Source organism: Gracilinanus agilis, chromosome 1, assembly GCF_016433145.1.
Source record: "Gracilinanus agilis isolate LMUSP501 chromosome 1, AgileGrace, whole genome shotgun sequence".
Taxonomy (NCBI): Eukaryota; Metazoa; Chordata; class Mammalia; order Didelphimorphia; family Didelphidae; genus Gracilinanus; species Gracilinanus agilis.
In genome coordinates this window covers 543577968-543602947 of record NC_058130.1, presented here as the reverse complement: position 1 = coordinate 543602947, position 24980 = coordinate 543577968, and the positions used below count along the sequence as shown (strand labels likewise).

Genomic DNA, 24980 nt, shown 5'->3' with positions numbered 1-24980 from the left:
CTCTCTCTCTCTCTCTCTCTCTCTCTCTCTCTCTCTCTCTCTCTCTCTCTCTCTCTCTCTCACCTCTGATACACAATCTGTTGCCTAGACCTACTAATTTTATGTTTTCTCACATCTCTTGAATTATGCTCCTTTCTCACATTGGACACTATTTCCACTCTAGTACAGGTCTTCATGACCCCACACCTGGATTATTTTTAGCCTCTTGGTTTATTATCCTTGACACAAGTCTCTCCCATTCCAATCCATCCTACATTCATCTGTCAAAGTAATTCTTAAAATTCAAGTCTGATCATTTCATCTTCCTACCTCTCTCCATTCAGTAAACTTCAGTGACTCCTTATCACCTCTAAGATCAATCTAAGTCTTCTGTTTGGTGTTCAAAGCCCTTCATAATGTGGACCCCGTCTACCTACATCCCAAATACTCTGCAATAGAATGACAATGACTTGGGGGCAGCTGGGTAGCTCAGTGGAGTGAGAGTCAGGCCTAGAGACAGGAGGTCCTAGGTTCAAACCCGGCCTCAGCCATTTCCCAGCTGTGTGACCCTGGGCAAGTCACTTGACCCCCATTGCCCACCCTTACCAATCTTCCACCTATGAGACAATACATCGAAGTACAAGGGCTTAAAAAAAAAAAAGAATGACAATGAATTCTTTGCATTTTCCTTACGGTATACTCCATCTTGGCTCCAGTAATTTTCATTGTCTTTCTTTCATGTCTCTCCTACCTCATCTTTGCCTCATTAATTTTCTGGCTTCCTTCAACCCCCAAATAAAAGCCAACCTTCTATAGGAAGCTTTTCCAATCCTCCTTAATTCTAGTGCCTTCCCTTTGTTGATTATTTCCAGTTTATCTTGTGCATAGCTTGTTTGTACACAGTTGTTTGCATGTTATCTTCCCCAATTAGACTGAGCTCTTTAGGGAAGAGAATATCATCTACCTTTCTTGGTATGTTCAAGAATTGGCATTTAATCGATATTTATTGATTTTCAGTATAAATAAAAGTGATGACATTGCTTTCATTACCACCTCTTAAAAAAACAAAATTAGGAATGCTAATTTTTTCCTTTGCATTTAATACTTGCCTTTATTTCTTAGTTGATAGTTTTTGCCATGATGAGGGAAAAGCCTTCTATTTCGGTACTTGTGAATGTTTGTAACATAAATAGATGCTATTTTTAATTACATATTTTCTACATATAGCACAATAACCATAAGATTTTTATATAATTTCTCTTACAGATGAATTGCTATAGCCAAAATTTCTTCTCAATTTCTTTCAGTAGCAACTTCCTACTGCCAAGCATCTCAGTAGGCCTTCAGAAAGCAGTCAAAAATCTAATTTTGAAACCTACTTTTGAAGCCTTTTTAACTGGATAAAACCTTCCTGACAATTGTATTTTGCTAGCATTGTCTTTCTAGAACTTGGGGTCATTTCCTTATCAGAATAAAGCATTGGAGTAGTATTTTTATATATATGACATATGAATTTTTCCTAATATTGAATTATCCTTATATTTCTGTTAAGAATTGTCTTTTGTCATAATGAATAATTTAGGTAGATAGCTGTGTCCTAGTAACTAGGATATATGCATATATCCTAGTATATATATAGTATATACATATTTATAGATATATATAATTCATTAATTATAATTGCTTAATGTTTTCTTTTTCAGATATATCCCTACCATTCTGTGTATCAAAATTATATTTGTCTCATTGGAAAAAAAATAATAAACTAGATAGTATACTACCTTTATTCATATTTACTATTATTATTATAATTTCATTTACTAGTTATTAGTTCTGTTATTAATATTTTTAATTAATATATTTGTTAATTTTTAAATATAAATATGCATACAATATGTTAAATATATGAATTAATTAATAAAATATTACTATTACTAGTTCTGGCATTCAACAATTTAAATAGTACAGTACTATAACTTTTAAAAATTGATGTCTATGCATAGTACCATGCCTGTCATATAGTAAACATAAATACATTTTGATTGAATAAATGAATAATTATTCAACAATCCAATCCAATAAACATTTATTAAAACACCTACTATACCTAAAGGACTATGCTGGCCTCTGGAAATTTGAAGATAAAATAAAATAACCCCTTTCTGTGAAGAGCTCACATTATTGACATTTTAAAATTATTTGTACTTGGAATGATTCTGTTAAGTTTCATTTCTCGAATTTTTTATTGGCATTCAGCTCTCCCTCCAATTTTGCCTGATTTTTTTCATCTGTCTGTTTCTTCTCCTAAACCTCTTGATTTTTCCTGCTGATATTAGTTCTCTATTTAATGTACCTACTATTCATCTAACCTTCTCTTACATAATTTTTTGTACTTTTTCTGAAGCTGTTTCAAATATTCTTTCAGTATGCCTTTTTTCTTTCATTCTTCATAGTATCATCAGTTTGGACTTGGAAAAGCAATATGGTTCATCCTCCTGATTTTAGAGATAAAGTCATTTCTATTTTTCTCTAATTTATTCATAATCATTTTTTGCTTTTGTTGTATAGGTATTCTGCTTTTTATTGTTTTCTTATTACAGTCTTTTTTTCTTGTGGGAATTTTTAGCAGTCTTTTTCTATTATTTTTAGGGAAATCATAAAAAGACTTATGATCTCTCTTTCCATTATCTTCTCAGAAATCTCTACTTTGCCTTTATATAGTATTTTATAGTTGCAAAACATTTTTCTTATATTTTCTAACTTAATTTTCACACTAACCCCATAAGTCAAGTTGGATAAAAATTATTATCCCTTTTTTAACAGGGAGGAAACAGGCTTGGAAAAGATACAAGTTAATTGTCCGGTGTCATCTAGTCAATGGCAGAGCCAAGACTTAAATTCCAATCTCATGACTCTGATGCAAGTCTATTCTAGTCTTTTTTTACTAAGCCTTTCCTTGACTTGTTCCCTGGTAGATTTGCTAAGGTCCTTCCAACTCCCCAAATCCCAATCTTGGGATCAAGGAAACAAAATCCATTTGATCTTTGCTTTTGCATAATAAGCCAGCAAGTGTGCCATCCAGTGTTACTGAACCCTAATTACTTCCCAACACTATTTTGTTCCATCTATATTAAATTTATTTTAAACCACCCCCCACATAACCAAGTGTTTTAACAGAGTAATTCTCAAATAGGCAGCTGTATGTAATAGAGTAGTTAGAGAAACTAGCCTTAGAGAGAAGACCTTGAGAAGAGAGTAGAGGAGAAAGAGAAGGAAAAGGCAATTTCATTTTTCATAAGGAAGAGAGATCCATTTGATAATGATAATTTAAGCCTTCAATTAAAAGGAAAGAAAATGTTCTTGTCAGAATAGAAAAAAAAGCTTTATTTTAAAAAGAGAAGAGGAAACGATAACAAAAGTAACTATTTTTAAGGGGATTCTACAAGTATCACTAACATGTGGTGAAGATGATTTAGAAGGATCTTTTTTTAGACCTGGCACCTAATGAATTAAGTGCACATGAAATGGAAAAGAGAATCACATTCTCAGCCAGCTGTGATACAAATGGGTCTAACGTCCTTAGAGACAGAAGGCTCGTGCTTATTCTGCATTCACTCTGGTACCCTAGTGTGCATTCAGGTTTTTTTCTTTTAAGTAAGTCATCCTTGGATCATTGTTTCCATTTATTCCAGTATTTGGAGTGTGGTTTTTTTTGTATTTTAGTTTCATGCCTATCTAGCTTCATGTCTATTAGCCACCTGTCCTTAGTGAGAGCTTTCTGTTTTCATCCTTGTCCTACAGCTGCTATATTGACAAGGACAAAGCAATTAGCAAAAACTCTTTGCTACCAAGAATCTTTGTTGAAATAATTCAGTAGTATTCTTAAATGTACTTGTTTTTGACTGATGAGTTCATTGTGTTTTGTTTTTGTAGATGTTTGTATTCTGTGTTGGAAGGAACAATTTTGTATACCTGGTTAGCACAAGAAGCTAATATAGTAGCTGTGTAAAGAAAGATGTTTCTGGTCTTCTCTTTTATTTTCCCCCTTCCCTTTGCCCTCTTCCTTAATTAAGTAGTTATAGCTGCTATAATGAGAAAGGCTAACATTATATATAGTGGTGTGAGTCCAAAATAGTTACTTAAAATCAAAATATGGATAGGTTGTCTCATCTAATTTTTTTGGTGGGAAAACTCTTGATTTTTAGGTTAGGAGAAAATCATTGAGATTGCTTAAGTTTTACTTTGCACATTGGAGATACACAATAAATATGTTGTTGTGAATGAGTGAAGTTTTCATGTCTAAGGATGTATACTTAGAGAAGTAATGATTCATTGTATTGGGAGCTTCATGTATAGATATAAATATTGCCAATCAGAATATTATTCTCATTGCTACTTAACTGTGCAGAGAAAAACATTACAGTTCCAAAAATGTACAGCTTTAGGTACAAGAACAAATACTACAGACTGAACCATTACTTGTTCCTGTGATATTTCCCATAAACATCAACAAAAGAAGGACTGATAATTGAGAAAAGCTGATAGAAACTTTAGCAAGGGGTAGAGATCTGCTTTAATATTCTTGCCTGTCAAGGGAATCTAGGTGGTTCAGTGGATAGGGTACTAGGTTTAAATATGGGAGATCCTGTGCTCAAATGTGGCCTCAGGCACTTCCTAGCTGTGTGACTGGGGTAAGTCACTTACCACAGTTATGCCTAGGAACCACTACTTAGTATTTATTCTAAAGCAGAAGGTAAGGTTTAAAAAGCAAAACATTTTTTCCCACCACTGTCCTTTCTCTCCAAAAAGGATACAGGATTAGCAGAGGATATAATGGTTGCTCAGTTTTCATTTGCCTTCCTGAGATGGTAGGCACTTCTAAAAAAATACATTTGGATCTAATAATTATCTGGGTAACAATTAAAAGTGCAGCTATGTGGCACAGTGGATAGAGCACGGGGCCTGGAGTCAGGAAAACCTAAGTTGAAATCCAGCCTCAGACATTTATTAGCTGTGTGACCCTGTGCAAGTCACTTAACCCTGTTTGCCTCAGTTTCTTCATCTATAAAATGAGTTGGAGAAGGAAATGGTGAACCTGATATTTTTGCCAAGAAAACTCCAAATGGGTCATAAATAGTTGAATACCACTGAAACAACTACAACAAACATTATCTGGATACACATAACATTCCAGGGTGGTATGGTACCCCCATTCTGTTTTAGTAGCCTCATTATTAGCTAAAAACATTTATTGTGAATCAGTAAGCACCTGATGCTAAATAAAGGAAATAAAAACAGGCATGCCACTCTGCCCTTCATAGTTTACTACATAAAACAGACTACAAAGCAAGTTCAATAGCATAGACTCATAAACTGCCCCCCTACACAGGACAGACATATTTATGTAATTTACTTTACAAATATTCTTGCCTTGGTATATTTTGTTTTTGCTGCCTAAAATATCTTTCTCATCTGCTAGCTTCCCTTTAGATCTGTTTGGTTTGACTTTCAGCTAAATGCCAATTCTAGCTCATACAAATATGATGCTGAGAGTCTCTTAGACCTTGACTTATTTTCAAAATCAAGGCAAAAAGATGGGGCAGCTAGATGGCTCTATGGATAGAGCACTAGACCTGGAGATGAGAGGTCCTCGGTGCATATCTGGCCTCAGACACTTCCTAGCTGGGTGAAGTTAGGCAAGTCACTGAACCCCAATTGCCCAATTCTTACCCCTTTTCTGTCTTGTAACCAATACATAGCATCAATTCTAAGGCAGAAGGTAAGAGTTAAAAAAGGTATGGAAAGAAAGAGAGGCAAAGAGACAGAGAGAATCAAACCAAAAGAGGCCAATTGCTGTAGATTTGCCTACATTATCAGTCTCATAGAATGCTATTGAATGAGATTTTTAAGAACACCTTCATGAAAATATATGCATTAAATGAACCTGGATTTAATGTAGTTTATCTGTGTCTAAGCATGAACTAGCTTAAGTCCTCTGCTATGAGCTGATAGCCAGTTTGGCTATCAGTTCTGCGTCTGAGGTCAGTTTTATAACTCTTTACTTTGGCAGAGAAGGTATGAGACAAGCAAGAAGGGCTTTACGATATTTCATATCTTTATAATAATGGTTAGCAAGGGGCCACTACATAGCATAGTGGATAGAGCATCAGGCCTGGAGTCAGGACAACTTGGGTTCAAATGTGACTTCAGATACTTCCCAGCTGGGTGACTTCTGGGCAAGTCACTTAATCCCAATGGCCTTGCCCTTGCTTTTCCATCTTAGAGTTGTGACTAAAACAGAAAGTAAGGGTTTAATTATAAAGACAGCATTTCTGTAATGCCCTCAAATTTACAAGGCACTTTGCATATATCATTTCATCTGAGCCTTAAAACAAGCCTGGGAGGTGGATGCTATTATTTTCCCCATTTTACGCATGACAGAATGGGCACAGGGTAATTAAGTAACTTGCCCAGAGTTCTACCCATAAGTAGTTACTCCCTGAAGACAAAATTGGAACTCAGGTTTTCTTGAATATCTTTATAGTTCTCAGTCTTCTTGCTTAGTGAGGAGACCTATCATTTTACTTGAAAACTAAGTGGCACAGTGGGTAGGACTCTGGGCTTAGAATCTGAAAGACTCATCTTCATGAGTTCAATTCTGGCTTCAGACATGTAATACCTGTGTGAGTGGGCAAGTCACCCTGTTTGCCTCAGTTCCTCATCTGTAAAATAAACTGGTAAAGAAATAATGTATTACTTCAGTATCCTTGTCAGGAAAATCCCAAAATAGAGTCCCAGAAGGTCCGACATGACTGAACAATAGCTTGGTGGACTCATAAAAGTGAAGATGAGGGCAGGACAATTCAGAGAGTATTGTCAACTACCTCTCAGACCCTTCAGCATTTCTGAAGAACGGCAAGCTGTCCTGGTGCTTCCAGCAGAAGTTTCCTGATAAGAATTCCCTTAAAAAAAAGTCAATTATGATGATGATGATGATTGCCATACCCATGATTTTATTTACAGATAACTCCCCGATAAGAATACACCTTCTACCAATATAGGTCAACCATATGTTCAGCTATTTTTGATAGAGTTGCCTAGGGGACTGGAGATGAAAGGATTTTCTTGGGGTCACACAGCTATTATGTCATCTAGGTCTCTCCTTCCCTAATGCAAATAAATTTCTCACTGGATTGCTGTTACTGTTGTTATGATTGAAGGCCTTTTTAGGATTCATACATAATTTTTTTTAACTCTTACCTTCTCTCTTAGAATCAATACCAAGTATTGGTTCCCAAACAGGGGAGTGACAAGGGTGAGGCATCTGTGATTAAGTGACTTGCCCGAAGTCACACAAATAGGAAGTATCTGAAACAATATTTGAACCAGAACCTTCCATCTCCAGAACTGGTGTTCTCTCTACTGTGCTAGCTAGCTGCCTCTGGATTCATACACAATCTTACAAGCACCACGTGGATGCTTGCAACATTGCCAAGTCCTGTTGTTAAATAAGAATCTTTTGCACTCTGTTAGCAAGACATTTGCTAGATTGTGCCAAGAAAAATTAGTGAAGAAATCAGTCCTTCTTCTTTGAAAGGTATAGGTAGGTTCTTAATCTTCCCAATTTGCCTAGGTTCTTCTCTGTTTTGTGTTTAATAATGCCAAATTCACTCCGTTCTCCTCTTTCTCTTCTGCCCAGGCTTCAATATTAATGTTATTCTTACTTGATTTTCAATTTTAAGGTACTATATATTCATGCCATAATTTATCTAGAGGGAGGATGTGGAAGAAGCATTGATATACCATCAGTATCTGTTGGATATAACACCAACACATAACATATTTGAAAAGTAATGAAAATAATTGTCTTCAGGGGCAAATGTTATAAAATACAACTATATTACATGAGGTTTAAGTGATACTTGTGTAGAGAGGTGATACAGCAGAGGAAAAGAGTTGTCTGGCTTTAAGAGTCAGAAAGACCCAAGTTCAAGCCTGGCTTCTGACCGTGGGCGAGTCATTTAACCTTTTGGTGCCTCCAGGCAACTCTAAGCTATAAGTGCCAGAGAAGTTGTTCCCTTACATCTGTGGAAAGGATTTTCCACACAAGGATTACTTTATCCTGATGAATTCACAGGTCCAGAGCAAAAAATGCAAACTGCTGTACAGATCATGGACCATAAATCTAGAGAAGGGATGTTAAAGACCATCCACATTAATAGGTATATTAATCAATCAGTCAGCATGCCTTTATTAGGTCACTACCATATGCCAGTCACTGTGCAAAGGGGCTAGGTTACAAAGACAAAAATAAAAGTTCCCACCCTTATAGTCTGCCTAAGCAGAACTTCTTCAAGTGAGAGCAAAATGGAATATGTTATCTGGCATTCAATTCATTTTGGACAGTTCTAATTGTTAATAAGTTTTCTTAACATCAAGCCAAAATTATTTGGAAAGAAATGTGGGAAGTAATAGGATTGCTTTTGTTGTTTTTAAGAGGAAAAAAAAAAGATAAGATTATGTGAGACTGATTCTTTGGTATGTGTCTACTTTTAAATCTGAAGGCAATTCCACATGAATATTTCTCTGTCTCTTGCTTTCTGTGTATGTGCATGTGTGTGTCTCCAATATTTTGTTGCCATACAGATATAAGTATAGGAGGCGGCTAAGTGACTCAGTGGATAGAGAGCCAGGTGTAGAGATCGGAGATCCTGACCTCAGACACTTCCTAGCTATGTGTGACCCTGGGCAAGTCACTTAACCCCAAAAGCCTAGCTCCTATGCTCTTTGGCTTTAGAACCAATACATTCTATTGATTCTAAGATGGAAGGTGAGAGTTAAAAAAAAAAAAGGAAGAGAAAGAAAGAGGTACAGTTAACTCTAGAGAACTGTAGAACTACCATCTACTCTCAGGAGCAGGTTTTCTTGCTGTCTGCCTTTCATTTATTTATTTATTTATTTATTTTACTTTTAAAAATCTTTACCTTCTGTCTTGGAATCAATACTGTGTATTGGTTCTAAGGCAAAAGAGCAGTAAGGGCTAGGCAATGGGGGTCACATGACTTGTCCAGGGTCACACAGCTAGGAAGTGTCTGAGGTCAGATTTGAACCCAGGACCTCCTATCTCTAGGCCTGGCTCTCAATCCACTGAGCTACCCAGCTGCCCCCATGTCTACCTTTTAGATCATAGAAAGGATGAAGATTTTTTTCCTAATGTTCAGTTGTCAGGATACCGTAAACTAGAAGGAATATATAGGACCTAATGATTGGCTCTTGTCTGTATTGTGAATATTAAAAGTCTCTTGGTGGCTTTTTTAATAAAGTCTCTCAAGTAGACAAAGGTGTTTCAATTTATTTTTCTTGTCTCCTGTACTTTGAAGATTCATAATCCTACATCCTGAGAGACTCATAAAATTGCCTTTAAAAGCAAAGTTGTTTCAGGATAGATAATTGATGAAAGAATCTGGCTTTATAGAGACAATAACAGACTCTGGTTGGAAGGAAGTACATTATTTACTTATCTATGTGCATGTGGTATCCTTCTTCCTCTCCCTCTTCCTTTCCTCAAAACTCCTTGAGTATACAAACCGTTTCATTGGTGTCTTTGTATTTTCAGTGCCTAGGTCAATGCTTAATAAATATTTGTCAAATTAAATTGTTTGCAGGGACTATATAAAAATAAAAGTTGGCAATAAGCTAATTGCTAGATTTTTGGACCCCTTGTCAGTTCTCATTCTTAACTTATCTGCAGTTTTTGATTGCCACCAACCTCCAATATTTTCTCCTCCCATGGTTTCCCTAAAATTCAACCCTTTCTTGTTTTTCCTTCTGCCTGTGTGACTATCCTTTCTCAGACTTCATTAATAAATCATTATCAATGTCCATTTCAATTTTTTACCTCATCTGTAAAATGAAGTAGGAAAGGGCAAACCCCCAAAAAACCAAATGGGGCTACAAAGTGTCAGACAGCTAACTGACAAAAAGAAAAGGAACTTCAAATGAGGCATGATATCGATTAAGCTATTTTATGGAATCATGACTTTCAGCATAGAATCCTATGATGCTAAGGGAAAATCTAGTGGAGACACCTAAGAGGGCAGAGGGTGAGCAGAAGAAGAGAGAAAGGGGGGAAAAACATTTCTATAATACCTACCATGTACCAGGAATTATGGCAAAGCATAACCCCTTGCAAGGTAGGTGTGTTATTATCCATATTTTACAGTTGTGGAAATTGAGGCCAACAGAAATTAAGTAACTTGCCCAGTGAGGCTGGAGTCTTCCTGACTTCAAGGCTGTTGCTCAATCCAGAATGCTACCCAGTTCCCTGGAGAATCAATTAGGAAGGGATAAAAGGATTGACTTGCTGTGATGTGGAAAAAATTATTCCCACACTTGAAACCCAAGTACTATAGAATGTGAGTCAATTTATCGTCTAATCTGTTACTATCTTTGTCATGGGTCTTTTTCATACAAAAAGAATGCATGTTTCAATGTGTTTCCCTTTGAGATTTGGAAAGATGAAATTGTTTTGATTGATGAGTTATAGCCAGGCAGGCCTCTCCCACATCTGGGAGCAAGACCAAGATATTTTACCCACTTTACTACTCTGTGCTACAAATCCCAAATATAAAAGGACTAAGGAACTAGGGTCCCATACAGCATAATGTTTATATACAATATAACCTTTTGTTGTTTCCTAAATAAACAAACATCGGTGGAGGAATATATAGTAGCTTCTGTCAAGCTAAGACTTCAGGGTTTGGGAGGTGGAGTTTACTTTCGTTTTTTTTTAATCTAAGAAGTGATGGGAATCACTTTGTTTCCATTCTACTTAGGAAATTGATAGAACAGAGGTGTCAAATACCAGCAGCACCAGGTAAAATTGTAATTAGGAAATATTTAAAAAAAAAAAATCCAGTAGAACATAGATTAGGTTAACATGTAGTTTTTTAAGTCAGTATGAAGCTGGCAGGGATTCTTATATAGGGTTTTATTTGAGTTTGATGTTACTGTTGTAGAGGGCCAGAGTCAGTAGCAAAAGTTAAAAAAGATAGCACTTACTTAGGGATCCTGAAAATATAACTCTAGAGGGTAGAAGGAGGACTGAAATTGCCCCTATATCTTCCCTTGAAATGGTTCCATACCTTATCAGCTGTCCACATTCTTTAGGGAATGAGGATGTGGTCTCAAAGATGAGCCTCGTGAGGTCTTCAAATTAACCAACTGGGGAGTCAGTAAAACATTTCTTCTAGCTTGATTCTGACACAAAAAAACTTTAGTCTCTCTCACAACTCTTGTTCCATATCACTAACTTTCTGTTGGAAATTTCAAACTGGATATCTCCCAGACATCTCAAACTCAGCTTCTCCGAAAGAGGACTCTTCTTTATGCCCAAAACTATCCTTTTTTCGTGAATTTCCCCCTTTCTGTCAAAGGCGACACCATCCTTCTGGTGACTCAAATTCATCACTTTGGAATTATCCTCAGCTCTTTACTCTCATCCCACATAGGCAGATTCTCAGTATCCAAAACTAATTGTTTCAACCTTCACAGTATCTCTCCTATCATCCCACTTCTGTTTGCTCGTATGACTGACCTCTTAGGTCAGGCCCTTCATATGTCTCCTGGATAATTTTAATAGCTTTTTAATTTGGTCCCCCTGCCTCAAGCCTCTCCCCATATCTGTCTATCCTCCATATAGCGACCAAAGTGATTTTCCTAATGTCACAATTTTGGAGGAAATATTTAATGAAATAAATAAAAATATGTTAAAAAGAAAAAAAGGACAAAGTGATTTTTCTGAAGAACATGCCTATGTCAGTTCCCTAATCAACAAATTACAATGACTTCCTATTGCCTTTAGCATAAAATATAAACTCCTCTGCCTTTTAAAGCTCTTCAAAATGTGACCCCAACTTATCTTTTTCATCTTATTATATGCATTACTCCACTTCTTACTTTCTTCTGACCATTCATACTGGCCTTCTAGCTGTTCCTCACAGACCATACTATCTCTTATCTCCATGCCTTTGCACTGGCTACCTGCAAAACCTAGGAATGCATAAACACCTCACTTCTGATTCTTAGAATTCCTTTTTTTTCTTCAAAATTCAACTCAAGTTCCATCTTTTTTTCTTGAAACTTCTTTTGATCCTTTACCTACTGAATTAGTACTGATCCATAATTACCTTATTTTTTTTGTATATATTTTCCTATACTTATCTCTCTGCTTCTTATCTCTTTCCATAGGTTATAAGCTCTTTACAGGCAGGAATATTTCATTTCTTTCTTTGTATATCCAATGTTTGACACATAATGGGCACTTTATAAATAATTGTTGATTGATTGATTTGCAATTTCCAAGTAATCTTTTAGAGCCTAGAATTAAAATAGAAAGTAGTACTATTAAGTTGTACTGATGAGAAATACTGCTTTGGAAAGGGAATTAAGGGGTGGGGGGCAAAGTAGGTGGCTCAGCAGATTGACAGCCAGGCCTAGAGATAGGACGTCCTAGGTTCAAGTCTGGCCTCAGACACTTCCAAGCTGTGTGACTCTGAGCAAGTCACTTAACCCCCATTGCCTAGCCCGTACCACTTTTCTGCCTTGGAACCAATACCCAGTACTGATTTTAAAGATAAGGTAAGGTTTTTTTAAAAAAGAAATTATATATACAGATTGTTGCCTTTTTTCTAAATATGTTTTTTTCAGTCCTTTTTTCTCACCTTCTCTAAATATTTCATGGGGCAAGGATGAAACTCTACATTCTCTGTTTAGTTGGATTTTTTTTTTTTGGTAGGGATTTACATTTGGTAGGCTAACAGGACTCTTCCTAAGAAAATGGAGCTAGTCCAATCAGCAGTCATCTATTAAATGCTTCCAGCATGCTAGAACTTGTGTTAAGAGGCTCTGGATATAAATAACTGGCTAAGATATTTGTGGGTCAGGGACCTAGCAAATGACTGGTTCCTAGCAAGAGATAGAGAGGGGTGTGTGTGTGTGTGTGTGTGTGTGTGTGTGTGTGTGTGTGTGTGTGGCAATTGCAATGGCTTCATTTATTGGTCATCTTATATTGCAATGCTCATGATGATGTATAATTGCATGTGATTGCAGGGATATGTCTTCTCTTTCACCACTTTTCTCAGTGAATTAGCTTGGATGTAAAAATTCCTTATTATGGCTTTGCATGTCAGATATGAGTATAGTATAGTGTATTTGCTAATGAAGAATCACACAGAAATAGGATGAAGGATGTTGACAGAGAGATTTATGACCAGAAATTAAAGTGGCTTGGTCACATAATGACACAGCCAATAAATGGCTCATGTCAAGGGATTTTGACTCAGTGTCAAGGAATTTTGAGAAAGACCCCCACTGCATCAGGTCAGCTCCTTGCAGAGAATCATAGGTGAATAGGAGCAAAAGTTGCACAGCTTGAGAAAGCATGGCAGGATGCATGTGTTGGGTTGGTGTCTTATTGGAGAGAACATCTACACTGATGAACTTATGGTTCAATGTAAATATCCTAGTGCATATTAGGAGCTAACATGATTCAGAAAAGAGTACTAGTTGGGAAATGAATCTTTGTCTGGGATCTGGCTTCCAAAAAGTGACAGATATAGAATTTTGTAGCAAAGATTCTGTTCATTTGATATAGTCTTCATGAACCATAAAAATAACCCATTCACAGAGCCAACAAGACAAAAATCGTTGGTGCTGTATTCCTAAAAAGTTTGTCATCATTTACTGTGCTCTCCTCCTAGTGAGGTTGGGACAGCGATATGGGGACCAGCTAGTGTTTGTAGAAACTGCTATAATACCAAGCAAATCTAGCACTTACTTTGTCTTATAACATTGCTATGAAGTTCAGCAGAAGAATAGACCAAGCAAGTGAGTTAAGTGAGAATCTCTAAAGGTTCTACATGGAGAGGACCTTCTAAAGCAGTATTAAAGCTTGCCAAGGGCCAGCAACCTGAATGATTTGCTACAGACTTTTTTTTAAACCCAGTAACCCTGAATAGAAGAATTAATAATATAACCATATGTGTTTCATCAATCAATCCTCAAATAGGAGAGAATTTATAATGTGTATAACTAGAATTTATGTATGTAATCTTTCCCTACTGCATTCAGTTTTAAATACTCTCCCTCTTTTTTTTTTTTTTTTTTTTTTTAGATCATGGGGAATTCATATGCAGGGCAACTGAAATCTGCCCGTTTTGAAGAAGCTCTACACAATTCAATAGAAGCATCCTTGAGATGTAGTAGTGTTGTGCCAAGGCCAATTTTTTCTCAGCTCTATTTGGACCCTGACCAGCACCCCTTCTCTCCTGCAGGTAAGCTCCCCGAACTCAATACCAATATTGTGGCCTTCCTTGTTCTTAAAAGATATGGAGTTCAAAGATTGGAAATTTCTGAATCACTCTCTTGAAACTTTCCCACTTCCCTGAAACAGCTTTTCCAGATCATTTTCTTTGTCTGCTAGGATTTTTTCCCTTTAAGGAGTTTTTTCAATAAGTCCCAACATGATATTACCTTGAGTTTGTTTCCTTATTCAGATGTCAAACCCAAAGTAGAAGATTTGGATAAAGAATTGGTACACCGCTACACTCAAAATGGGAGTCTGGACTTTTCTAACAACCCAACTACTAATGAAATGGAAGATGAAGAAGAGGATGAGGAAATGTCAGATTCAAATAGCCCACCAATTCCCTATTCACAAAAGCCTGCCCCAGAAGGGTCTTGCACTACAGATGGTAAGGTTTTTAAAAATTAAATTAAGTAACTTAATTGATTAATTTGGAATATTTTTCCATGGTTCCATGATTCATATTCTTTCCTTCCCCTCTCCCCCATAGCCAACAAGCAATTCCAGTGGGTTTTACATATATCATTGATCAAGACCTATTTCCATATTATGAATATTTGCACTACAATGATCATTTAGAGCAGTAGTTGGCAACCTTTTTGGCTGTGAGAGCCATAAACGCCACATTTTTTTAAAATGTAATTTTGTGAGAGCCGTACAGTGCTCACAGGGCGCGCTCCTGTAACAGTGCCTGAAAAAAAATTGACTTTATGGCTCCTGTAGAAAGAGCCATACGTTGCCGACCCCTGATTTAGCATCTACATCCCCAATCATATCCCCATCAAACCATGTGATCAAGCAAATGTTTTTCTTCTGTGTTTCTACTCCCACAGTTCTTTCTTTGGATGTGAATAGCGTTCTTTCTCATAATTTTCTTTTTCTTTTATTGGATGCTTCTGTTAGACTACTAGTCTCTGAACATAATGGATATGTTGGGAATTTATTGAAAATAACTGATCATCTTGGCATGTAGATTTCTGAGGTTGGCAAGACAGATGATATAATGTCCATTTTACAGTTAGAGAAAATGAGGCAGAAGAAGATTATGGCTAGATAGTAACTACAAACCTAAGTCTTATGGTTCTTTGCCCCAAACTCTTATATCATGCGTTTAAAACCCCACCCCAGTCCCAACCACATTTGACTGCAACACTTCTGATTAAAATATAATTTGGAAAATTTTTAACAAATTAAGTGAAAATACAATAAGATCCAGGCAGCCCACATGGTTCCTTATATATGAATTAGGGGCTTCTATTTCTATTTGACACCAGAGCTTTAAATTATACATAGGAATTCTGTTTTATTGGGGACCATGTTGTGTTTGATAGGTTACCTCTGCCCAAAAGTATAATAATGTAACACCCTTCCAGGACTGCTCAAAAGCTTTCCAGCTAGGTGGGTTAAGTCTCCAAAGAAATAGTCAATGCTCAAATTTCCCAGGGGGTAAAATTTCTAGAAGATGGCATGAAAATAAAAAATGAGAATGTTGATACCATGAACCCCTGGGAAAATAGGAGATAAGTGCCCAAAATCCCCCCAAAACTATAATCTTTCACTAGAGATTGCTGAGAATACACTTTTCTGCATAGAGTTCTTTGTAACAAAACTTTAATTCTGATAATTTGTACTTTTCCTAACCCAGTAACTATAAAGTAACCCTTAAAATTCAGTACATAAAATACAATTGGTAACATGCACAATATTTTTTCTTTTGGGTAAGTTCCTACATCTCATTTTTTAAAAAAATATTGATTTTAGAAAACATCACATGAAACTCACAATACCATAAATAAATAAACAAATAAATAAACAAACAAATAAATAAATAAATGACAGCATAAATAAATAAATAAAAACTTCTTTTTGCAGATATAACGAATAGTCATTTTGTTAACACCAAACATGCAGGCTGCAGGCATTACAGCACAGAGTTTATCTAACACCTTTATTTTCTTACTAAACCACATCACTGACTGTATACTTGAGCTTAGATCCCAAAGGACCTGCACTGTGCTGTGGGGGCATAATTACAACAAAAATTGAGTTTTAAAGGCAAATAATTAAAACATGCAATGAATGCACAGGAGCTCTTTACAGCAGTAAGGTGAACGAGACCAGTGAAACAACATGTAGAAAAACTAGCTACTCCACAAACTTGTAGGCATCAAACCTCTCATTTTTTTCTGTATTGGGCATAGTCATGAATGTATGAGATTGCCAGTTGTAAAAAAGGGGGAAGGCAAGAGAAAAGGGGTGCAAGGGAGACAAGAGCCAGAGCAGCCTGCCTCTTAGAGCTACAGCCAAAAAACCCTGACCAGAAGCCCCACCCCTGAGAGGCAGAGCTACCTGGAAATCCACATCCTGCCTATGTTAGCAGGAGAGTGGGGTGCTGGGAAATGTAGTCCAGGGACACAAAATTCCACTTAATCATTTCCCCCTGTGATCCTTTGGGAGACTAGTTGCCCCAGTGGATCATTTAAATATAACAAACTTAAAACTCCAAAGATTTTCAACTAAAGGTACATACAGCATTGCAGCCTCCAAGGGAAAATTACAACAATTTGGGGACAAGAGGGAAAGAACAAAACCAATTAGGGAGCAATCTCCTTTGGCACAAAAGCATACATTCAAAACAAATGCATTCAACCTCGCAAAGTTCAATTTATCATATCCAAAAGTTCACTCAGGATCCTCTTGTGCAGCATGTGGTCTCTGCAGACATCTTCATATTGCCTTCTCCAAACAGTTCACCTTCTGGATTTGGGGAGGCAGCAAGTTTCTTGTCCTAAAATTACCCTCAAAATAGGATAAACACACATTCCCCCCTAAGGAGGATATTGACAAACACAGAGATCACACAGGGATACATGGCTGAGGCATATGAATCATTGCCAAAGAAAAATATCAAAAACATCAAAAAAAATCCAAATAAAAGAAAAAAGTAACTACTGGATGAAATATAAAATATTCAAATTTTATATGTAAAAATCCGAAGTAAGGAAAAATAAAATTATAACAGGTCCTTGAATCAGGGCCTGATTAAAGTGATTTATGTCTGATAAGTCTGTAATAGCAATCATTTACCCACTCTGCAGCCAAAGCTACAGTAAATTGCCACAGTATGAAAGACAGAAAAGGGACTGCCTTTTTTTTTTTTTAAACCCTTACCTTCCGTTTTGGAGTCAATACTGTGTATTGGCTCCAAGGCAGAAGAGTGGTAAGGATTAGACAATGGGGGTTAAGTGGCTTGCCCAGGGTCACACAGCTGGGAAGTGTCTGAGGCCAGATTTGAACCTAAGAACCTAGGGACTAGCTTTTTGAAGCAGATGGGAAATAGCATTCCCTGGCCTGATTTCTCGCAGGGATAGGGGAGCCACAATGTAGAAATAAAAATGAGATTACTAATAAAATCATGTGAATCCTTGAAGTTTCAAAACTTAAACATGCAAATGCTGAGAATTGACTATCTCCATTTTGAAAGTCTGTATTCCTAAATGTATAACCCATGAGCTCCCAGCACTGAATTTATCTTTAATAGCCAGTAGACATGGTTAACTCAAAGGAAGGCATTTACTAAGATGGCATAGTAAAAATAGTAACTATAAAACATTTCCCTCATAAATGTTGGTTACCCTATCTCATTAAAATATACAGCATTAGTAGGAAGAATACTACATTGTTAGTGAGGAATTATATATAACCAAGCAACTTAAGTCTCCAAGTATTTCAAGAGCCTAGTGCCCTTTTTCTCCTTATAGTTTTTTCATTCTGCTATCCTGTGGGCATAGCCTCTTAAGGAATAGATCACTCAGCTAGATGCTTGTATCTGTTCATCCACAGTTCAATCCTACACTGCTAAGGCTAGTTCTTTTTTGAATCCATAGTCAGGTCTCTTTTGATCTATGAAGATGCTTCCTGACTCAAATGCCATTTCTCCGAGTCTTTGGCAAGTGGCAGATGGGGGAATGTGTGAGTGTGTCTTTGCTCTCTATCTCAGATTGTTCTCTACAAATATGTTCCCTGTTAGTTATAATGTCACTGCTAGAAAAGTGATTCAACTACAAGATAGTATACCTCAATATCAGGGGAGGAGATTAAATCCCCTCTTACCAAGACCCTTGACAGGCTTAGTTTTTTAAAGATCATTAGGGTGTGGTCAAATTGCTCTTAATGAGTAGCCAATGGCCCTTAAAATTTAAGAAGACCATCTCTTCATACTTCTTAAAGAGATAAAAGACTGGCTTTGTACTTCACTAGCATATTAATATCTGGTTACCTCTTATTTGCCTCCTATTTTTCATTATTACATTAATTCTGGTGAGAGAAGAACAAACTTCACTCTCTCCTACAAAATAATAGTAGTATCAGATAGTTTGCTTTTAACTTTTGCATTTTCTATTTCATTTTTCAGTCAACTGGATGATCTCTTATAATAATGGGAATGGAAATAATTAACCTTGTGAAAGGTTGCATACGTATTGTTATCATAATGTGGAAATAGCTAGGTGGCACAGTAAGAGAGTATCTGGAGACAGGAAAATTTAAGTTCAAATCCAGTCTCAGATGCTTGCTAACTATTTGACACTGGGCAAGTCACTTAACCTCTGCCTGCCTTAGTTTAATCATCTATAAAATGGATATAATAATAGCTCCTATTTTCCTGGATTGTTATGAGGATAAAATGGGATAATATTTTTAGTGAGTTTTGTAAACTTCGAAGTGATTAAGAAATGCTAGTCATTATTCTACACATAGGGAAATTGAGGCTAAATGATATAAAGTAGTTTTCACATACTAGATAATGATAGGATCAAGACTCAAACCTAGATCTTCGGACACCCAGCCATGTGCTTTTTTTCCCCTTTATACTGCAACTGCCACCTCCATTTAAAAAATTTCTTACTGTCCATCTTCTCTTCTGGCAAACTTTGCCTTGGTTCCAACATGAATGGAAAAGTCTGTTGTAAAAGTGCTTCTATAGTTCATGTATTTGGTTATATTGCAGGTCAAATTATATTTTTCCCTACCTCCCTCATTATATTTTGGGTCATATGATTCAGTTGTCTATTATAACATAGCTTTGGACAAAGTCACAACGGTGAAAATTCATATATTAAATTGATTGGAATTAGCTATAATTCCAAAAGTCTTAGAATCCTTCATTTGAAAAGAACCTATGAGTTTTCAGACCATAATGTACCCAAAGCATAAATCCCAATCGCATCCAGGCAGGAAGCCATCAATCTCTATGTGAATACTGTAAAAATATAGAAGTTACTACCTCCTGGTTCAGTTAATTCTCTTTTCAGAAAGCTCAAATAGCTACTAAGTCCTTGCTTAAAATAAAGATAAAAATATGATTCCTATAGCATCTACCTGTTGGTCCTAGTTATGCCCCCTGGAGTCACACTTTGATAAGAAAACAAAGCTTTCATGAAAACCAAAATGAAAATGTGGACATATGAACATCTGGGGAAACGTCTTAGGGCCCTTTCCTTGCAAAACTCATGCTGTAAAACAAAAACTTATTAAAGTGAGCCCCCCCCCCCACAAATGTGAGGCCAGATAAGATAATAAGATCTGTATTACAATTGGAATTCTGTTCTCTCCTCCTGTGCCACTTTGTACATTCCATCTTGGAGAAGTAAAATAGCCAAAAGGCAAGTGGAAGATGAGGCCTGGTAATCATCAAAGCAGATAACGAAATTATTAAATTTTATATGTAATAAAATCTGGCACTATTAAACGTAAATCAATAATCCACACTATATGGGGCTGTTATACTGTTAAATAGCCCTTCTCCCTAACAAACGACTTTTGGGGGATCCTGCTTCCAAATATTATTGATTAGTCTTTAGATTTCTTTTCTTTTTAATTTTTTTAATTTTAATAACAAATTTTCATGAGTTTTCCTAATTTATGTGATCCATGTTGTCTCCCTTCCTTCTTCCCTCTCCTTTCCCAGAGCTGACAATTCAATCTGGGTTATATATGTATTCTCACACAAAGCATATTTTCATGTTGTTCATTTTTGTAGGAGAATAATCTTATAAAACCAAAGCCCAAAATATATACCCAGATAAACAAGTGGAAAGTCATATGCTTTCATCTGTATTCCGACTCCAACAGTTTTTCCTCTGGAGATGGAGAGCATTCTTTGTCATTAGTCCCTCAGAATTGTCCTAGAATAGATCATTGTATGGCTGAGAGTAGCGAAGTCTTTCACATTTGATTATTCCACAATATTTCATTTATTGTGTATAATGTTCTCCTGGTTCTTCTTCAGATTTATTTAACAAAGACTTAAGGGGAGAGGTATGTTCCACCCTAGTTAACATAATCAGTATTTAATTAATTATTATCTGTGTGGAACAGTCTGCAAATTTTGCCTAGAAGCTGGCCCCCTAATTTTTTTTTTCCTGTTCATCTGCAAAAGTTCTTTTAAGATATACTCTTCCTAGGCATGGGTACTCTTGAGAAAAAAAAGGTGTCATACCTTATCCAAAGGCTACACACAGATTGGGTCCTCTGCCTTCCTTTTTAATCAATGAACTAGTCAGCAGGTAAATATGAAACAGTTACTAGCTCATTCTTGTGTTCACTGTTAAGCACCACGCAGTCCTTTTAAGTGGTTTTAAGGCTGTCGGTGAGAACCAAGTTGTGAATTTAAGATTAACAAGATGTGACAAGCTGCTCAGGACCCACTAAAACATTCTTGTTGCAGCCATCAGAGAGTAAAAATGGGATGGTTTTAAAGACCATCTACGTAAATGATTTTAAAGACCATTATGTTTGCTACGTAAGCAGCCTTATCTTGGAGTTCCCTAGGGAAACTGGAGGGAAGGGCCATAACATTTACGTAACTGATAAGGAAAGTGGGAAACTGGGAGGCATAATGTTTTCCTGAGAATAAAGCCAGGCTCCCAATCCAAACCTAGAGCTACCTTAAACCCTGGTCTTAAAACTTAGATTCCTGCTGGCCAAGCTGCCTAGCTCACTGGGAAGCACCCAACCCCCTTCGTTTAAGGTTCTTTCCTCCCAGGTTTGCTGGTTTCAGTTTTTTCCCCAAGTAAAAAACATCCTCATTGCGAGCCCGCTAATTTCCTTTAATTATTTCAGGAGGGCCTCTTCCCAGAGCAATGCTATCCATACTGTCATTTTGATAGTTTCGAAGGGTGTTATAATGACTGGTAGTGATTAAGAAGAGCCTTGGCTTTTAGGAGAAACCCTCTATTTACCTAGGGCATAAAGACTATTTTTGGAGGCAATTAGATAAACTGGTCCTTAACACCTGATGAGCTGCCAAGAAACTACTATTCAAATGGAAATTTATGCTACTAATATCTTATGTAAATTTCCAGGTCCTCTGCAGGTTTGTACCCCACTGTGAGGCCATTGATTATATACCTTCTGTGGGGAGGGAAGGGAAATCTTTGACTTTGGAATACTGGCTTTGATTACTTTTGTTTGCGTTTAGAGCTGTTTTAGTAAACTTTCCCCTCCCTGTTTTTAGCTCCCCCTTAAGCCTTCAGTTAGAGATAATTGGAGGATGTAAATCCATTCCTGTGAAGTGAAACCTTCAGTTGTTTTCCCAAAGAAATGCAGATGGAGGTCTTAAAGGTTATTTATTATCCCGCTCTTATTTTTGACACTACGTTGCTTTTTTGGGGGAGAGCAATTTGGATTTTTCCTGATCTGTCATGTTCTGGCATGTTTTGTTTTCTGGTGCTTTTCTAATTTTTGGTGGTGTTCTCACAGAAGTATTTTGTTAGCGGGCTAAGAGAAGAAAGTGCTCTCTGTGTGTGCAGGTGTGGGTCCTCTTGCATCCTGAGTATAGGGCAAATATTCGAAGAGATTGCTTCCTTAGGGCCCTCTCCCCAGGAGAGTGAACCTTTTGTGAACCTCCTTCTGCAGGGTCACATTCAGGGATCATTTCAGATGGATATCTGAGTTGCTGCTGCTTTTGTAATGTAAACCAGTAAGTCAAGTTTTTTTTTTTTTTTTAAATATTGAGATTTGAGTTTTTAATTGAGCATTTGATGTTTGTTCTTTATAGGCCTACCATAGAAAAACACAGGGAACATACATCTAAGAAGACTACGTATTTCTGCCATTGAAATTTTAACTGATTCCTAACAGTAGCCTCCCTGCCCTACCATAACCCTTTCATTCTAAACAATGACAACATAAGCATTGTTGAAGCTTTTATATTTTGATTTTCCTCAGGTGGGCTTTGTCACATTCTACATCCACATGATAAGAGAAAGCAAATTCCCAAAGAAGTTGAATTAAAAATTTTAAATCGTTCCACCATATTGTCTGAATAACATTGACTCCTGGGAACCTTATTTTCTGCCACAGCTATAAGCCTGGTCCAGGCTCTTCTGTTGACTCTAAAGCCATCCTTGACCCTGCAGCTCATCCCACATTTTCTCTGACTTAAGGTTTACTCAGACCCTTTCCTCCTCCTTTGTTCTTGAGCCAAGTTGTCTTCTGCGGGTTCAAGATAGAGAAATTTATAGGTATGGTGACCACATTTTCTTAACCAAAAATTGGAACACATGGTTTAGCATAACATTCTCCCTTGTCCTACCTCTCTTCAAATTGCAACTCTGAAAAATCAAGGCCACATGGGTACAATAGCCTTGAGGGAGCAAGAAAGGCAAAAAAAGTGAGAGAATAGAGAATGGGAAAGCTAAGAATCCTAAGACCTAAAATTTAGACTTACTAGTGCAATGATTTTTGACAGATTTCTAGATTTTAGCATATTCCTCTCTAAATGAGTCTAGATGAGATTTCCAAGAGGATCTTTTTAGTTCTGATATTCAGAGAATCACAGAATTTCACAGGTGCCAAGATTCTTAGAGACACTTGAATACCTCTCATGAGGGGGAACTCACCACTGACTGGGGGAAACCCTTTACACTTTAATGTAACTTTTAAAATTTTTATTTTATTTATAAAAAACTCTTACCTTCCATCTCAGAATCAATATTGTGTTTTGTTTCTAAAGCAGGAAAGCAGTAAGGAGCTAGGCAGTAAGAGCTAGGCAACTGGTGTTAAGTGACTTGCCTTGGGTCACATAGAAAGTGTTTAAGGCCAGATTTGAACCTAAGACTTCTTATCTCTAGGCCTGGATCTACATCCCCTAAGCCATCTAGCTGTCCTCTAATGTAACTCTTAATTTAGGCAACTGACTGATATCAGGCCTAAATTTGTCTACTTGAAACTTTTCTCTCCATCATTCCTAGTCTGCCATCTGGGACAAAGCAACACAAATATATCACGGTGGAAACAGCTTGAAGTTCTGGAGTTAGAGGACCTGGGTTCAAATCCCACCTAGTCACTTCACCTTCCTAGGTCTTAGTTTCTTTATTTATAAAATGGGGAAATTGGATTTGGTGTCCTCATCTTCTGAAGTCTACTTCTTTCTTACATGATGACATCTCTCCTTAATCTCCCTGAAACTTTGCTTCTCCTGGTTAATTTTGTCCATTTTCTTCTCCTGATTTTCATAAAGTATAGACTGGAGCCAATTCATCTTGTCTCACCATAGGTCCCTGGGCAACCGAACTGGGCTGCAAAAGTAAAAGGGAAGAGCCCTTTTAGTTTAGTTTTCTGGTTGTTAAACTAACATTTCTGTTGCTTTGTAAAGTTATTTAATACTAACTGCCAATATTTACATTGTACTTACTATGCTAAACTTTTTATGATTATTATCTCATTTAATCCTCACAACAATCCTGGAAGGCAGGTGCTATTATTATCCCTATTTTACAGATGAAGAAACTGAGGAAAACAAGGGTTAAGTGACTTCTTGCCCTGGATCACACAGATTTTAAGTATCTGAGGCTGGATTTGAACTCAGATCTTTCTGACTCCAGGCTCAGCATTCTTATCTGCTGTGCTACCTACCTGCCCAGATAGCCTTCTGTTTGAGGGATGTGTTCTCAGACTAGCCACACAACTCTTTGTTTTGGAGTGAATATACTCCTGCTCTGAGTAAGGAAGAGATGGAAGTAACTGTAGAGTAGGAGCGTGACTGGTTGCCATGGTGACCTAGTTCTGAGGAAAGAGAGCCATGCTTTTTAGGGATAGTAGATTTCTATCAATAGTTATTCATGAGATCTCCTAAAGACAAGAATTTTTTTTTTTTTTTTTTTTTGCAGAGGGGGTGAACAGAGCTTCTCTGATCCCCAAATAAGCATCCAAAGTGCCCTTGCTCAGCACCTAAAACCCAATTGTTCTTTTTGTGTGTGTAGAAACAGATGCATCTGGGGTAACAACTGAGCCAGAGCTGCAGTCCCTTGGTGGAAGAGGTCTCCACGAGCTTCCTAGGGTTACTTGTAGTTTTAGGACTTTATCTAGTAGATATCACTTGATTCCCCCAAACAACCTGCCATTACTTAGGGAAAATTCTTCCCTTCCACTTCCTTCTCTGCCCATACCTCTTCAATTGAATTTCAGAGCCAAAATCTGTTATAATCTCCAAAAACAATCCAGTATGCACATTTAGCTGTGGTGTCCTTCCTCTCCTTGAGTGACTTGGGGCAAATCATTCAGCCCCTCCTGATCTCAGTTTCCTCACCTGGAAAGTGAAGGATGAGAGGTTGAAAAAGAGGTTGAACTTTTA

General features: G+C 37.0%; 1 protein-coding gene across 1 annotated transcript in view; it reads left to right on the top strand.

Moving 5' to 3' along the window:
• The window catches only part of GREB1L (GREB1 like retinoic acid receptor coactivator), a 339947-nt gene that overhangs the window by 193417 nt on the left and 121550 nt on the right, over positions 1–24980 (top strand). Inside the window, exons 5-6 of the mRNA XM_044683023.1 lie at positions 14153–14312; positions 14535–14732. Coding sequence (XP_044538958.1) covers positions 14156–14312; positions 14535–14732 — 355 coding nt within the window. The 5' untranslated portion in view covers positions 14153–14155. The remainder of the gene's footprint in view (positions 1–14152; positions 14313–14534; positions 14733–24980) is intronic.